The 17,065-nt window shown below is 33.1% G+C and overlaps 1 protein-coding gene, 1 non-coding gene and 1 pseudogene across 2 annotated transcripts; 2 read left to right on the top strand and 1 right to left on the bottom strand.

Moving 5' to 3' along the window:
- The first annotated feature begins 3,820 nt into the window (after positions 1-3,820).
- LOC145757278 (U2 spliceosomal RNA) lies at positions 3,821-4,017 on the top strand. Its single transcript, XR_014285328.1, has one exon. It is a non-coding gene; the product is annotated as a U2 spliceosomal RNA (small nuclear RNA).
- A 3,621-nt stretch (positions 4,018-7,638) lies between these two features.
- On the top strand, positions 7,639-9,272 carry LOC145755789 (uncharacterized). Its single transcript, XM_082572034.1, has 5 exons — positions 7,639-7,649; positions 7,739-7,818; positions 7,887-8,115; positions 8,194-8,276; positions 8,308-9,272. The coding sequence occupies exons 1-5, from the start codon at positions 7,639-7,641 to the stop codon at positions 9,270-9,272; spliced, it is 1,368 nt and encodes a 455-aa protein (XP_082428160.1).
- A 334-nt stretch (positions 9,273-9,606) lies between these two features.
- On the bottom strand, positions 9,607-11,237 carry LOC145755788 (uncharacterized; annotated as a pseudogene).
- Between the last annotated feature and the right edge of the window lie 5,828 nt (positions 11,238-17,065).

The raw sequence follows: 17,065 nt of genomic DNA, 5'->3' as shown, positions 1-17,065 counted from the left end.
AGATTATTAGAAAACCGGGGTTGTCTTGTTTTGATTTTTTTTAGATTTTAAAGGAAAATTTTGGTCAAAAGTTTTTCTATAGGATGTTATAAATTCTTTATAGGCTTCGTTTGGGTCTTCAAATGAGTATATTTGGTCTGTTTTTAGGTTTTCAAGGTTAGTATTAAATTTGGCCAGATTTGTTGGATTATAGCATCTGTAGGTTTCAGTATTAAAAGTTGAGTTTTGGGTTCTTTATGGTTGTTGGTCCAAATATGATTTATGGTTGTTGGTCCAAATATGATCTAAGATAGTTTGGGTTGAATCAGTTATTCTGGTTGGTTTGTGTATAAGAGGGAAAAGGGAGTTAAAAAACATAGTGTCAACAAAGTTATTAATGTCCAAATTTAAGGTCTCTAATAAGTTATAGTTCATATCGCCCATAATATAGCATGTGTGTTTTTGTTTTGCAAGTGTGTCCATAACAAATTTTAATTGATCAAGAAATGATTTATGGTTGTTTTTATTTAAACTGGGTGATCTGTAAATTGTTCCAGTTGTTATAGTTTGGGTGTTATTAATAAAAATATCAACAAACAGGGAAACTCCTTTTTTTTCATTATTGTTAGTTCACGTCTTACTGAAAAATTTAGGTTGTCTTTAATATACATTGCAACACCACCTCCTCTAGAAGAAGATCTGCTTTTGGCGCTGAATGTATAGCCAGGTAAATTTATATGTTGTCCAATTTGATTTGCTAAGTTTCATTAATTGTTATTATGTCAGGTTTTAATTTCATAGAGTTGGTGAAGTGGGTTGGGTTTGAAATTGATCTAATACTAACACACATAGTGACAAAACTGTTTTTTGTGGTGGTATTTATCTCATGTATATCATGGGCAAACTTATATTGGTCATTAATAAAATTAGTTTCCATGTTATCGTTTTGGTTTAAAAGGTCTAAGTTATTATAGTTTAAAGTTTGAAATGTTTGATTAAGGGTGGAAAGAGTTGGGGTAGGGGGGTTTAGGTTAGATTGCTGAGTGAATTCATAAGGGTTACAATTTGAAAAGGGTAGGGCAGAATTATAACAGTGTGGGCAACACCAGGCCTTACTTTGAGGTTCATTTTAAAGTAATTCTATTTTCAATTTGTTTAGTTTTAGACATTTAAAATGGATCCAGTGATTATTATTATCACAAAAAATTGCTGGTTGTCTATTCTTAACAGTTTTAAGACAAATATTGCACTTGATAATTTCATGGGCCATTATATTCTGTAGAATCGCGCGCTCGGTTCCGGATCAGTGGCGGTCCTCGAGTGTTACCCTTATTGTTAAAAATGCTGAGGGTGACCTTGAGGACGTTTCGAACTGGAGACCGATTTCTATCTGCAGAACCATTTATAAGATATACGCCGCAGTGCTGGCTCGCCGTCTACAGCGCTGGGCTGCAAATTGCGGTGCGCTCTCGTCCCGAGCAGAAGGGTTTTCGTCCAATCGAGGGGACGTTTGAACACGTCTTCATGCTTGATGCTGCGCAGGCTGATTCTAAGGCTTCCAACCAGAGTCTATATACCATCTGGTTGGACCTTAAGAATCGCCTTGGCAGTATTCATTATGACTGTATTCCTGTGGTTCTTAACATATTTGGAGCGCCTCGGTACCTGGTCGAAGTCATAACGGACATCTACTCCCGTAATGTCTGTCGCATTCGAGGATCCTCGGGCGTTACGGGTGAGATTCCAGTTGGGAGGGGAGTCCGCCAGGGCTGCCCTTTGTCCGGTCTGATGTTTGACCTGGTGACTGAGGTACTTATTCGTTGGGTCAAGTCTGTTGGTTCTGCTGGGTACAGGTTTTCGTCAGCTCCAGAAGTTAGGCCACAGAGTTTGGCTTATGCTGACGATCCTTGCCTGATTTCGTCCGCGATCAGGCTCAAAGTCAGCTCCAAGTCTGTGAAGAGTTTGCTCAATGGGATGCTCTGAAGTTTAACCCCCGCAAGTGCCGAGCGATGACCTGGAAGCTTGTGGGCCGCCGTCGGGTGAGAGACCCGGATCCCTTTCTCCTATCGGGAGAGGAGATTCAGGTTCTCGAGCCATGCGAGCTTTACAAGTACTTGGGAATTCGCTCGGGTTACGGGGCGGAGTCGCGGGCTTCAGAGTGTGTCCTGGAGGATACTCTTAGCCGGGTTGAGAAGCTTTTTAGATCAAAGCTAACTCCCCACCAAAAACTTTTGGCGCTCAAGAGGTTTGTGCTTCCTCGAGTCGGGTTCACACTAAGAAGTTTCCAAAAGCAAAATTGTCAGTTTCCAAAAGCAAAATTGCATCGATTCGACCAGCAAGTGCGGCATTGCGTCAGGATTTCCTTTGGGTTGCCAAAGCGGGCGGCATCAGCATTTTTTATACACCAATGGGATGCGGGGGTTTGGGTATAACATCAATCGCAACTGATGGCGACATTATGGCCACCACGCAGGCCTTTAAAATGCTGACCTTCGCCGATCCTGATGTGGCTGCCGTTGCACTTGCGCAGGTGAAACTGCTTTCTGGTAACCTGGCGCGATCTAAGGATGTGAACCTAGAGCAGTGTGCCTCTTTCCTGAGTGGGGGGCCTGTTTGCGGTAGATCTGACGAGTCTGGTGCGGGCATGGGTCGCGGCTTGTTTGCATATGTTCGCAAGGCTTCGCACTAGATTTCTTGTCTCCGCTGACGTCCAGCTTTGCGTTGAGGTGAACGGGTCAAAATTAACAAACAAAAATACTTACTCGTTCCCTCCACCAAGCTCAGAACACCCTCTGGAAAGTTCCTGATGCTGGAAAGACCGTAACCGTCCACTCAGGATACTCCCACTCGAACCACTGGGTCAAAAATCCGGCACTACTTCCTACTCATGTGTCATGTCCTTAACAACTGTAAACCAGTCATGCCCGTTATACGAGAAAGGCATGACTCCATCATGAGGGAGGTACTACGCCACATACCAGCTGGAAGGTTCTCCAAGATTTCGGTGGACGCTGTCTGTGGGGAGCACGCGGTGGTCTCTGGCAGCAATCTCCGGCCCGACCTGATATTAAGGGGGAGGGGCGGAATTGTTGTCGTTGACTTTGCCTGCCCTTTTGACAACGGACCCGATGCCCTTGTCGCAGCTAACGACCGGAAGCACGTCAAATATTCTAACCTTGTGCGCAACATCTCCATGGCTACCGGGCAGCCAGTCAAATTTCACTCCTTTATAATTGGCTCGCTCGGTAGTTACGCTCAGGGCAACAACTTGACCCTTAGCTCCATGGGAATTTCCGGTCGGAAGCAAGCCGAAGTTGTAAAAAAAATATGCACTTTGGCTATCAAGGGTAGCCAACAAGTCTGGCAATCTTAGTGTCAGGGCATCTCCGAGGCAATAAACAGAAATTAATCGATTCTGTTTTACGTGACCTTGCCCTTTGAACAATTCAAACAATCAATGTTTTTTTTCCTCCTTTTTTTTCTTTTGTCACAGAATGAATTGTGCTGGATTCGGCCATACATACCATAACAATATTGTTAATGAATCCAGCTACATAACTACTCACCTTAATAAGGCAAGGCTACAACGCCTTGAAGAACTCAATGCGAGCAGCACCTTGCCGCACTTAACTCCTTAAACACTATGCAGATTTTCCTTTTAGTTTTTTGTTTTGTATTTTTATAACTGATTGCACTTATATCGCACCTTTTGTAATGTTTACTTCTTTTATGTTATACTCGCAAAATCCCCCAATCATAAACCTAAATAATTTTATCACCCCCAGAAGGGAAGGCCCTTTTACAAAAACAACTATTTTTTTTCTAAAAAATTATTGTTGGCAAACTTTTTTATTGCAAATAAAACAACGGTTCAGTAAAAAAGTAGTCTGTTCTTCTCAGTTGTAATACCTGAAACGCTAGGCATCGCCTAGCTCTTTGTATTATGCGGATTTTTGAATACAGAACGCGGAACTGAAGCTTGCTTCGTCCCGTTCACTATTGTCCTGGTATTGCACTACCTCCAGGCTCGGCCCACTTGGTTAGTTGTGGTAATGTATTTGAGTGAAAAATGTGATTTGTGTCAGTGTATGTGTTGTTGTATAAGTTAGTGTAATATTGTTGTGTTATATTGATCAATTGTTTTGTTGTAGAATATGGTAAGAAGTATTTGTTATAAAGTTCTGGTATTTGTGTTTGAGTAATGTGGGTTTTAATTTGTTTGTAAATGTATTTATCAGGTGCATGTTTGTATTGGTTATTTAAAATGGTATTGAATATTTTTTGTTTTGTATGTTGTTTAATCTTTTTAGCCAAATTATTTTTTGATGTTTGATATGTTTTGTAATGTTGTGGTGTTGGGTTATGTTGTAAGTTTTCTTTTGCTGTGTTCATGTTATTGGTAAGTGTTTGTATGTTGTCAGTCTGTCTGTTTTTGATCAAAATTGAATGTTTTATGTTTAGGTGTTTGATATGTCTTTTAATATTATTCCAGTTTGTGTTTATGTTTTGTGTTGTGTTGTTCCAATGTGGTAATTTATGTGCTAGTGTGTGTGAAAAGTCTGCATCGTGATAAGTGTTTGTGTTGTTTTTCCAAAATCCTTTTCCTTTTTTAATGATGTGTGTGTTTGTGAGTGTAAATGTAAGTGTGACAATGTCATGGTCTGAAAGTGGAAATGGCTGTATTTTATGTTCGAGTGGTGTTATTTCTGGTGTAATGTATATTCTATCTAGTCTGGACTGCATGTTGTGTCCGGTGTATGTATATTGTTGTTTGTGAGGATGTAGTTTTCTAAATGAGTCATAAAGTCCGAAAAGTTGTTGAAATGTTTGTATTGATTTATTTTGTGTGTTATGTGTTAATGGAGGTGTTCTGTCAGTTTGTGTGTTTTCGATGTTATTATAGTCACCCGCCATTATGGTTGGGTAAGGTGATGAGGTGAGGTGTAGTATTGAGTTGAAAAATTTTATGTTATCAGTTGAATTTTGGTGTGATGAAACTGGTGCGTATATGTTTATTATATGAATTGTATGTGTATGTGTGTTAATATCTAATGAAATTGTCCGTCCGTCTGTTGTGTAGTGTATGTTTGATGGTGTGATAGTTTTAGTGTTAAAAAGTATTGCAACTCCACCGCGTGCGTTTGAAAAGCAACTGGAAGAGTTGAAGAAAGATGGGCCATTTTTCCATTCGGATGCCCATATCGATTCTAATTGGGGTAGGGAATGGGTTTCTTGAAGCAGTATAATTGTACTTAAGGAGTTTGCTAAGTTATTAAATAAAGTTTGTCGTTTTATCATATTGCCAAGTCCGTTGCAATTGAGAGTTGTTATAGTTAAATATGACACCATTATTAAACAAATATTTTACAGGAAAAATTAGAAAAAGTAAATAAATTTGATTGTTAATTAGTTTTGATAGTTTGTTTAAAGGTTTGTATTATTTGTTTCTGAAAGATTGTATATTATTTTACCTGCGGACGGGTAAGTATAGTTTATATCTTCTGAATTTTCCATCGATGTTTCCAATGGATATACTTCTTCTTCATCTGAGGTGTTTATGACATATGGGATTGATTTGTGGGTGATGTGGGCTGGTGTCTGTTGTCTACTGCTGGGTTTATTTTGGATTGAAGTGTTTCTTTGTGGCGTGTATGTTTCATTTTGATTTTTTATTATTGGCCGTGGCGGGGAAAATATGCTAGGTTTCTTCTCTTGATGGTCCTTCGGGGTTTCGGTTTCATTATCTTTGTTTGTTTGTGGCGAATTTTGTTGCTGTTCTTTTGGTATGTTTTTTTCTGTTTTTTCTTGTTGTTTATCCGGTTCGTTTATTTTTTTTGCTTGTTGTCCGGGATGGTAAACAGGAAAATAATAGTTTCCGTATATTAATTGTTTGGGTACTGTTACTTGACGAATGTTTTCTTCCTTTACAAAGTAATATCGTTTTCCGTTTTTTACTCCAAATTTGTCTTTAATATGAATTGATCTAGTTAACCTTTTAGAATTTCTACAATTTCTTTTGTTTTTTCTACTGAACTCATGGTTATTACGCATAAGCCAGAGAATTTGCAGAATATTGATTCATAATCTGATGGCACAAATTTAAGATTTTTCAAAAGGCGGCCAAAAGCGTCTTCTCTGGTAATTCTAGGCGAAAAACGCAACATGACGTCACATTCATGTATTTTTAAATCTATGTTTCTAGGTTTGATGGTTTTGCCTGTAACTACTTTGGCAAAAGAAGGCTGTCCAGTCACGTGACTTGGAAGGTCACGCGCCGCATCGCTGTTTCTTTGCCATTTTTGGTTTGTCGGGTTGGAGAGCACATCTTGTGTAGTTGGGTTGCTGTTACTGTTTTTCTTATGTTCTACCAATGTAAAACTTTCGTCTTCATTGTTTGTGCGCTTTGGCGAGGTCGTTTGAGCAGTAGGTGATATTTTTCTTTTATTATGTATATTTGTTTCCATAGCCGAATTTTTCATTTTGATTGGTATAATTATTTTGGGCGTTAAAAAAGGCCTTATCAAAAAAAAATAACTACACCAATCTCTACTAAACTGTCTTGTACTTATAAACTTTGCTGTCCCAACCCTAAAGGGCGACGTTTACTAATTGTAATACTAGTTTCTTGCTGGTATGAAGCATAAGTCACCAACAACGGGTAACTTACCTTATTCAAATAGAATGCCCGAATATGCTGGTCGACAAAACCAGTCTAAACGACCGAGCAAGGCGCTTGTCGCGTAAAGAATTTAAAGCGAAATGCAGGAGAAAACGACGCACGTTTTTACGACCACCTAACAGCAAGGGCCATGCGCTTACAACGATCGCACATTTCGCGATATTTTATGTACACGCACTTGCACCGATTTCTTATGCGACTTGTTTTGATTAAAAAAACTCTTTATTTTAATTGCATTAATTAAAAATAACACAAACAAAAAATATTGCGAGTACCAAAAAAAAATAACGATTCTGTTTAAAAAGGTAAGTTTTCATTAATTTTGTATATTAGTGGTAATTAAAGTTTTGATTGATACAAATACATTTATTAAAACTACAATTAAATTACGAAAAAAATTAGTTTAGAAAAGAAAAAAAACTTTTATTTATTTCAAAGGATTTTTAAAAAATAATTTGATTCTTTTGTCATTAAAGCTAGTTTTTATTATTGCCGCTAGTAGTATTATTTGCCGTTAGTAGATTATTTTGCCGCTAGTAGTGTACGGTTGTCATGGCAAAAAGCACATGTTTTGTACTTTAATATTTGTACTGTTATACCTATTGATGAAGTCGGTGCTAAACGTCACAATGCAAAATGACGTCATAAAGAAGGGGAAAACATTGCGGCTAGCATAGGGATTTTGTACACAGTTTGCAATTAAAACGCTTAAAATGGTGTATAAATAAAAAATTAGATTGTAATTTAAAGGGCAATCATAGTGGAAGACGCTGGTGCCCTTTTTTTAAATTATTTTATTTAAAATAAGCGCCAGGAAGCTGTTTAATCGTTAGCATTTATTCACCGGAATATGTCAGACAGTCAGTTTTAGTTTTTCGTGAGTGAAACGTTACTTTTTCAAATCAAAGTAAAAATTTTTTAATTGTTTATAAGAATTTTTTGTCCTTACAATCTGTATATTAATTTTAGTTGTTAATAGTATGTCATATACGTATAAAAATTCATTATCTGGCCCTGCTTTATCAAGATACCAAGAAAAACTATATGTTTTGGGATGTGATTGCTCTTGCACAATTGCAGCTGCCGGTGGGTGAGTGATCCTTCACAATGGCCACCTTTGGAATATGCAAACCTATACAACTACTTAATAAAGTTTCCAGGTAAGTTAAGTACACACTAGTCTGCCAGTAAAGCTCATTGCTTATGCTTCTAAAACTTTAATGTGTAGGAGTCTACAGTTCATCTGCTATGGAGAATTACAAATCATTGGAAGCTTATAAATTTCACACTTCTGGATGGGTTGGCAACATTTTTCATAAAGAACTGGGCAGTTTAAAAATATTTGAAGCTGATTGCAAACCTTCTTATCGAGTTAATAATGAACCTCATCATCCGTGGGTAGCCATTGAAAACGATACTGGCATTGTTTTAGCTGCACATTGTGACTGTATGGCAGGGTAAGTTTTTTATTTAAATAATGGAAACTTTTTGAAGATTTGACTTTCAGTTTGTAATATAAAACTTATTCTTTGTAGACTTGGGGAATCTTGTTCACATGTCGGTGCAATTTTGTTTAAAATGGAGTGGGCAGTTCGACATGAATTGACAAGATCAAACTGCACTGATGTACTTTGCCAATGGAAAGTCTCTAAAAATTACAGTTGAAGAAGCAAAATACGTAGAAGAAGTTACAAAAGCACAATCTTTGTCCCCTGTATGGCATACTCAAAGATGTGGAAGAATCACAGCTTCAGTTGCACATAGAGTCCTACATACAAACCTAATCAGTCCATCATCTAGCTTAATATATTGCATTTGTTATGAAAGCAAGCCTGTCACTGTACCAGCCATTATGTGGGGTAAAGAAAAGGAAAAAGAGGCTCTGAACTTGTACAAACGGGTTCTTAGTGGTGAAGTACCTTCATCTAGTATGGTTACTTGCGGTACTGGCAATATTCTTCATACCAATGTCCTAATTCAAGGTTCTGGATTGGTCATTTGTGAGGAATATCCACATTTTGGCTGTTCTCCCGATGTTATAATTAAATGTGCATGCTGCAGTATGGGCGTTGTTGAAATAAAATGTCCTTACAAGTATAGATATAGTGCCTTAAGCGATGCTGTTGGCGACCAACAGTTTTGTCTGGACTCACAACTTAAATTGAAGCCCACCCACCCTTACTTCACTCAGATACAATTTCAAATGTTTGTGTGTAAGGCCACATACTGTGACTTTGTTGTATGGACCACCAAACGTTGTTTAATTACAAGGATTAAAAGAAATGATGACTTTATTGAAGCTATGATTTCGAAATTTAATTTTATTTGGAAAGCTTCTATTTTACCAGAACTGCTTACTCGAAAATTAAAGTGTTTTTCTGATATGCTGCCATCAACCTCGAGCGACACACAATCTGCTCAAGCAAACCAAGGTTTTATTTGTGGAACAGAAAGGGACTCAATAATGATTGGGTGCGATGCATGTGATAGGTGGTTTCATTTGGAATGTGTAAAACTTAAACGGGTACCCAAAAATAGTACATGGTACTGCAAAGACTGTAAAAAACAGAAAAAAAAGTCACCTTCATTATCCTCGTCCAAGTTAAGTACGTAGTATAGAGTTAAATTTTAAGACTTTTCTATGTGTAATTTAAAAAAAGCACACTGCCTTTTGTTTGTTACTGTATGTACCAATTACTTAACTAGTTTTCTAAATTTTTCAAATATGTTATTTTTTCACAGAATTTAAAATAAAATAGGTAATTCCAAAAAAAATAAAAAATCTATGTGATAATAGTTAAAAAATGTACTACACCAGGTTTAAATATAAAAGTCTGTAGTTCAATATTTAAAAAATATTACACTAAACAAAACAACAATTCATTTTTTTATTTTTCACAAAATTTTAATGTTTATATGTTTAACAAGATGGAGTAATTAAAAATATATCAGTCATTGTATACAATACTCGGCCCAAGGTTAATTAAAACTGAACAAGCAGTCACAATTTTGTCAATTTTTGAATAATTCACATTTTCACTCTCGTCTTTAAAACCTTTAATTAAGCGAATTGGTAATGTCCCTGATGAAATAGTGTATTTATTTTTTATATGGCCTATAACACGCTCAATATGAATTCGGACCGAAGATATTTTTCTGGAGGTCTCTACTTCCTGGGCTGAAAGTTGCAATTTACCTTTAGTAAATGCTGGTGTAATAAGATCAGCACGGCAATTGATAGCAAAATCGTCATGCAATGTGAAACCTCGATCGGCTAAAATTTGGTCACCTGGCTTGTGAAAATCCAGGTTTATAAATACAGATTCTCGTACAATTTGGACATCTGAAGCTCTTCCACCATATGCCTTTGATATATAATTAACATTACCAAGGGGTCCACAAGAAATGAAAAATTTGACGGTGCAATGATTTTTGTATGAAGACCAGCATTGTGCATGGGCCTTAAGATTGGTTGGAGTTTCTATAAAAATTTCAAAACAGTCTATGATGCATGTAAGCTGTGGGAATTTGGCCCAAAAACAGGTGGAATGGTTTGAAAAATATAGTTGCGATCACTCGGTTTAATCATAAAACTCAAGTTGATTGAAATCCCATCTAACCATTTCCAAAAGTAGTCAATTAAAGTTGTTTTTGGAGTACATGTTATTATGCTTAAAAAATCAAATGACGTGTTAGTTTTAAGGCGAATAAGTGTGATTAATAGCTGGTCAATAAGGAGTAAACTTCTTTTTGTTGCTGGTGTCATAAATTGAACAAGGTATAAGAAGACCTCATTAAACACTCGCCATTTCAGACCAGTTAGTTTTTTGTCATTTTCTTTTATAGAAGCAGCACAGAGTTTTATTTGGTCGTATTTGCTTTTCCACTCCTGCATTTCTTTGACTGCCAGGTCTCTTTCCTTTCTAAGTTGAATATTGTCCAATACATATTGGTCACTTGTGCTAGGAAGTGCAGTCTCAGGTAAAGCCTTAAAAACTGTTGCTGATGTAGGACTTTCCAGCACACTGAATGATAAATCTTCATCTACTGTAGATTCAAATTATTCTAAAATTTTAATTATATAAACTTTACTTACTTCGTTACTGACACAAAATTTAAATGTATGTTGAACAAATTGTATCCACAATTTAGGATAACAATGCAAAAAGTTACCCAAATGATCACTTTTTCGTTTTTTTGATCTTTCAAATCTTGTTAAAATAGTCTTTTTTGTACAATCACCTTCTTTTTTATATTTAAACACAGAAGGTGTATAATTTTAGAAGGCATTAACCTAAATTATAACCAATTGATAGGGTAAGTTAGGTTTAAGTAAACAAATATTACTAAAAATTTAAGTCATAATTCACTAACCAGATGTAAAATGCTCAGAACAAATGTAGGTGTACACAGACTTAGGTTCCCAAAGTTTGTTGTCCTTGTTTTTTCTGTTGATGGCAATTAACCAAGAACGTCTTCTTTCCGGTTCAGCAGCTTCGTTTGGTAGCAAATAAAATGATAAATTTGGATTTTTGGTTTTATTGTTCGTACATTTAAACACACAACAAGATTTAGGCATTTTTACGTAACTTTTACACTATTTTTGTAAATTAATAGATTAATAAGTACTTTTCTGAAATGTAGGCAGAAGGTATTCAAGTTTAATTTTTTTAGTTTTAATAAATCTACAGACTGACAGATACATATACCTTCTATTTTCTGATTAACAGATTAATCTAACTTAACATATAAAAGCCCTGAATTAAACAACATCTGACAGTCTGAATAGTGCATTCAAAATTTAAAGTAAAACAATAATAATATATTAATATACTTTCTTAATCTGTTACTTTTATTATCTGTTTTGCTGGATTTTCTGTTTAACCCCAAGAACAGTAACATAAAAGTGTTAGTTACTATAATTAAGTGTATGCTGGTTGTCAGACTGTTTACTACTAAACTTTCAACTTTATTGGGCTATTACATACATTTCCTACTCTTTATTGCAACTTTTTTTTTAATATTCACGAAGCCCAGTCACTGCCCTAACCAAATTCAATTGCTTTTTTTATTTGTTTTATTAATTTTAAAATTATTTGAAAAAAATTAGGCAAGAGTCACCGTTTTCCATGCAAAATGATAGTAGCGTTACAAAATTTTTCCCCTTCTATATGACGTCACAATGCCATTGTGACATGAAACCGACTGCATGAATTAAAAAAATAGGGTTAAATTTAATGCAATCAAATAGGGCACAGTAGACTTCATGAATGAACAAAGTTAACACGATCAAAACTTCAGTTTAGCAATGGTATTGCTTTCCGTTTATCTTAATACACCTAAGTTGTTCAAATGTTTAGTCACTAAGACGACATCGCTCTGGTCTAAAAAATTTGGATTTTTTTCTCCAATATTCTAAGACATTTGCGTGATTAGGCAAACATGGCTCCGTAAAATACTCTGCAATTTCTTGTTCACAAGATTTCTGAGCAAATGGTAATTCATTTGGTGGCGAGTCGGGCATAAAATTAAATAACCCGATTGGAGCCACCCTTATTTTCAAAAACGGTGGCTTCGTCAGATGATTGAGTGGATGGGATGTTATCGGATGATTCATTTTGACTGGTAACATTGCAAGATTGTTGTACACAGTGCTCATCTTTTATTGCATCTAACTTTAATAATAGAAGTTGTTGGTATTCCACGCGTTTTTCACTTTCTGCGCACCATTTCAATTTAAATCTGGGGTCGTTTATGGCTGATAAAATATACAGTGGTTGATTCAAAAAGTAATTTTATCGCGCATTTATCGAACACTTTAATTCATTGAAAATAAATGACGTAAAGCGAGGGTTGATTCTTCGCAAATGGGATTTCAACCCTAGTACACATGGCACAATTATGCTTGAAGAAACCGTTAGCTCTTTTTGACACATTGCTGTTGCTTCTTTGAACGGTTGTATTGTTTAAACATTTCAAAATTTAAATTTATAATAAGTAGTCAGTCTAAACTGACTCATTTAAAATTAATTATTGACTTATTTTAATTATTTAAAAAAAGAATATTTACACTATTTAGAGTTACGATCTGCGCTTATCTTTGTTGTCATAAATCGCCAATTTACTAATCAATATAAACATATAAAATATAGCTATTATACTTAAATATATGACTTCACATCTGTTGTAAAATACATGGCTGTTGTAGCTTGGTAAATTCTATCATATATATAGCTTAAAAAGGTATGCTTGCGAACTGGTACAGACAGAAACGTTTATTATTATTTGTGAGAAAGTGTCTAAATCCGCCAAGTCTCTTTATTGATTTGGCCCAAAACCGCTGTGATGGAAATAGCAAAAATGATTTATTAGTTATAGCAAAAATGATTTATTAGGAAATAGCAAAAATGATTTATTAACTTATTTTCGTTAACCACAGGTGACCTAAAAACAATCAATATTTTCAAAAATTCGAAACAAACAAAAATTTTCGATAGATTCCAGCTGTTTTTGTTCATGGGAAAAGTTTTTTTTTTAGGATTACTTTTTCATAATATATTATAAAACCTTTGTTTTAACAAAATTGTTTGTGGCATGTTTTAAATCATAAAATTAATTTTTTCATTTTTCTGGCCGCATTAATGTAATATTTATTGTATATCTTTTTTATTGTTTGATTAAAAACTTGTTGATTAAATTAATCAGCAATATACAATTTTAATATATTTTGCCGAGAAAAATCGTTGTAAAATGTAATAGTTTTCGTTTTTTTTTTTTTGCGTAAAACTGTTGCAGCCAAAAGTGTTAACGACGCCTGTACTATAAATAAAACGTGGGGAATCTTCTGTATGAACTGCGCACGCTATTTGCGCCTAAGCATGTCTTTTTTGCTTTTAGGTTTAAAAAAATGTAAATAACTATGTAAAAAATAAAAATCATCCATTGAAATTATAGACTTTACACCGATTTATATCCTTAAACTGTGGTAAAAGTAAACAAAATGGGCAATTAGTTTTAGCTTTATTTCGTTAACCACGGGTGGCTTGAAAATTCGGGACTTAGGAATGTATAATTATTTTTTTGGTTATGGAAAAATTTTGCCTGTTTAAAAGATGTATTATAAATGCATTGTAAATTATTTTAATGCTCCTACAAAAAGTTATATACATACAAGTAATATTTAAGTTTAAAACTTTCTGTAAAATAAAAAAAAATGACTTATTTATTTAAATATTTAAGATCCACTGGTTTAACGTGTTAGTTTAAATGTTAATCTCTCCTATTGTTTGTTTTTCTATATGCAGAGTTATAGTGTATTTTTTAGTTTATTAAAACCAATCCTTACCATAATGAGTTGATGTTTTTTATTTGATTTTTCATTTAGTAATTTGTAAAATTGTTTGTCAGGAGTTGAAGTAAATTGAGATTAAAGTTGAGCGTTAATTAGTTATTCTTTAGTAAGTTTTCTTTGTAAGTAGTATAGTTTTAAGTAATTTTTGGTCTGTTGACGAGTTACTTTATTTTTGTTTAGTAGTTAAACAAAAACGATAAAATTTGTTAATATACAACGTTTAAAATTGCCAAAATATTTGGCAACTCTATGGTGGTCTTAGCCCCACATTTCGATTGAAGTCCTCAACTTTTTTTCCAAATTTCAGAATTCTGACAGCAGAAACGGTGTTAAGATATTTTGTATTCGGCAGCCCGTGGGGCTAATTTTGGTTTAGCCTTCACATGTTTACGCAACGCTTTTCGAAAATTTTTGCATATTTTGTGGCCAAAATGGGCGCTATTTTTTAATATTTTAAATAACTTTGGTGATAAACATTGCAGAAAAAAATAAATAATTTTTAAAAAATAATATATAAATTAAAAAAACACTAAAAAAAGTTAGTGGTTTTAGCCCCATAAACTTTGCTGCCAATGATAGCTGTTGTTTAGGTAGAGGCTCTAAAAAACAGTCTGGCTAGCCAAAAGTTTTAAACTTTTCGACCTCATACTATACCAGTATTAGTAATAGGTATCTAAGATAAAAATGGCAAACTTGACATTCCACTAATTGAAAATTTACGTACACTGAAAGCGGTAATTCACTTTAATCACTTTATAAAAACTACTCATATGTTACTTCCAATAAAACATAAGAACAATAAAATAGTGCATACAAAAGAATTACCCATGTACGTTGTCAGAACTTAAAACGTAGGGCGCCACACAAATTTTTGAAGGTTCAACTTGTCAGCATGTGTATGTAAAAAATCTCTAAATGTAAACCTATTTGGATTACTTTATTAAATATTAAATTATAATTTATGGAAACCTATAAACTTCAAGGTGGCTTCGCAATTTAAACTATTAAATAAAATTATTTAAGTTGTTTAACATTTTTTTCATTAAAACTTCTATTTTTATTGCGTTGTATCAATATGATATGTTTTAGAGTAATTATTTAATTGTATTATTTTGTAATACTTTTTTTATGTTAATTAAATAGTTGATGTTTTAAAAATACTATAAAACAATTAATTGGGTATTTTGTGTTTACATAACAATATAGGGAAAAAGAAAAAAATATTAATGGAACTATACATAATAATTTAAATGTAAAGATAAGAAAAAAAAAGTTATAAAGGTTTAGTTAAACATTAGAAATAGAAGTTGATAAGTTTGTTTAAAAACACTTCTTAAAAGAAATATTGTTTTCAAAAATCCTTGACAGGAAAATTGCTGCCACTGTAATCCTGTTAATTTAAACTTAGGGGTAACTACAACAATAAAAAAATTATGACAAATCCGCGACCAAGTTAATTCACAATATCATTTTAACGATTTCTATTTAAAGTTTAGTACTGTGCCAGTGGGGCAATAATTTTTATTTAAATAAAATAGTGAGATGAAGTTCAAAGAAAGAGAAAATAAACTTGTTGCTGAAAGTTAAAAAACTGAGAGAAAATACTAAAAATAAATTGTCACAGTTGAAATTGCAAATTGCGGAAGCAATAATAAAACAACTAGAATGTTATAAAACACAAACAGTTAATGCTTTACAAGATGGAATTTTATAGCTAAGCAAAGTGCTGAAATCATGGGAAAACTCCCATGTAAATTTGCTATGGCTGAAATGGGGTCTCTTGCACGAAAAGAGATAACTCTTTACCCTGATTTTAAGTACATTATTTTGTGAATGACAACAAGAAAGTAGATGAGAACACTCTGGAATATTTCAGATGGTTTTCTGTCATTTTTTATTTTATTATCTTAAATTTGGAAGAAACTATTATTCCAAGTGTTGCAATTCAACCAATGGTAAATTTGAAAAAAAATTAAATTTGAAAAAAACGTATTTACTATTATCTGTTTAATAAAATACTTAATTAACAGAAACAAACAAAAAGTCAATTCAAACAGTTTCAGTTACTTAAAAAAATGATATAGCAAAAATAATTAAACATAAAGCATAAGAAACAAAATTAATATAAAAAAAAAATTCAATAAAACGATTATGTTTATAAAAAAACGATGTTATGTATTGTTTAAAAGAAAACAAATTTAAACACGTTTTAATGAAATGTTATAAAAATATAGAAGATTATTTTTGCCGGTACACACATATAAAAATATTTCGAGAGACAGTGTTATTAAAAAAGCATTAATGTATGATTTAGCTTCACTTACATACTTTAATAATGAATTAAACCAAATAAAAACTTTTTTTGAAGGATTTTAAATAGAAAAAAAGTTCTGCATGTATTACTCAGTAACAAGTTATATTAAGGTTATTACGTAACAATAATACGAAAAGTTTTATAAAACTTGTATATTTTTGTGTAGTAAATATTGTTCGAAATCTTATTGTCATTATACTTATTGTTATTTTTATTATGGGAAACATATTGTTATTGTCATTATTATTAATCTTTTCCAGTGTCTTATAAGCTGTAAATTTTAAGTTAACATTACTTTTGTTTGTGAACATTTACAGTTTTGAAATTTAAGTATATTGTTTTTTATCAGATTGTGTTTTCATTCTCCTATTTACAACATTTAATTATTACTAATTAATAGATGTTTATTTATTAAAATTTAAAGTTTGTTATTTTTTTTAATCTTGGCCATTTGTATATTATGATATTGGTGACTCAAAAATAAATTAAAATTTTAACTTTTATTACTAATTAATGGGTGTTTATTTATTAAAATTTAAAGATTGTTATTTATTTTTTTAAATTTTAGCTATTTGTATATCATGATATTGGTAACTCAATAATGAATTAAAATTTTATTTTTAATCACTAATTACTAATTAATAGGGTGTTTATTTATTAAAATTTAAAGATTGTTATTTATTTTTTTAATTTTTGCCATTTGTATATCATGATATCGGTAACTCAAAAATGAACTGAAATA

This window comes from Corella eumyota, chromosome 6 (assembly GCF_963082875.1).
Source record: "Corella eumyota chromosome 6, kaCorEumy4.1, whole genome shotgun sequence".
Lineage (NCBI taxonomy): Eukaryota > Metazoa > Chordata > Ascidiacea > Phlebobranchia > Corellidae > Corella > Corella eumyota.
Note: the sequence above shows the minus strand (reverse complement) of the source record. Positions and strands in the feature narration are given on the sequence as shown.

Bases quoted from the DNA above. Each gene is read 5' to 3' on its own strand.
- LOC145755789 (XM_082572034.1), top strand. The intron at 8,116-8,193 runs GTAAGTTTTTTA...TATTCTTTGTAG, and splicing joins CATTGTGACTGTATGGCAGG to ACTTGGGGAATCTTGTTCAC. The intron at 8,277-8,307 runs GCACTGATGTAC...ATGGAAAGTCTC, and splicing joins TGAATTGACAAGATCAAACT to TAAAAATTACAGTTGAAGAA.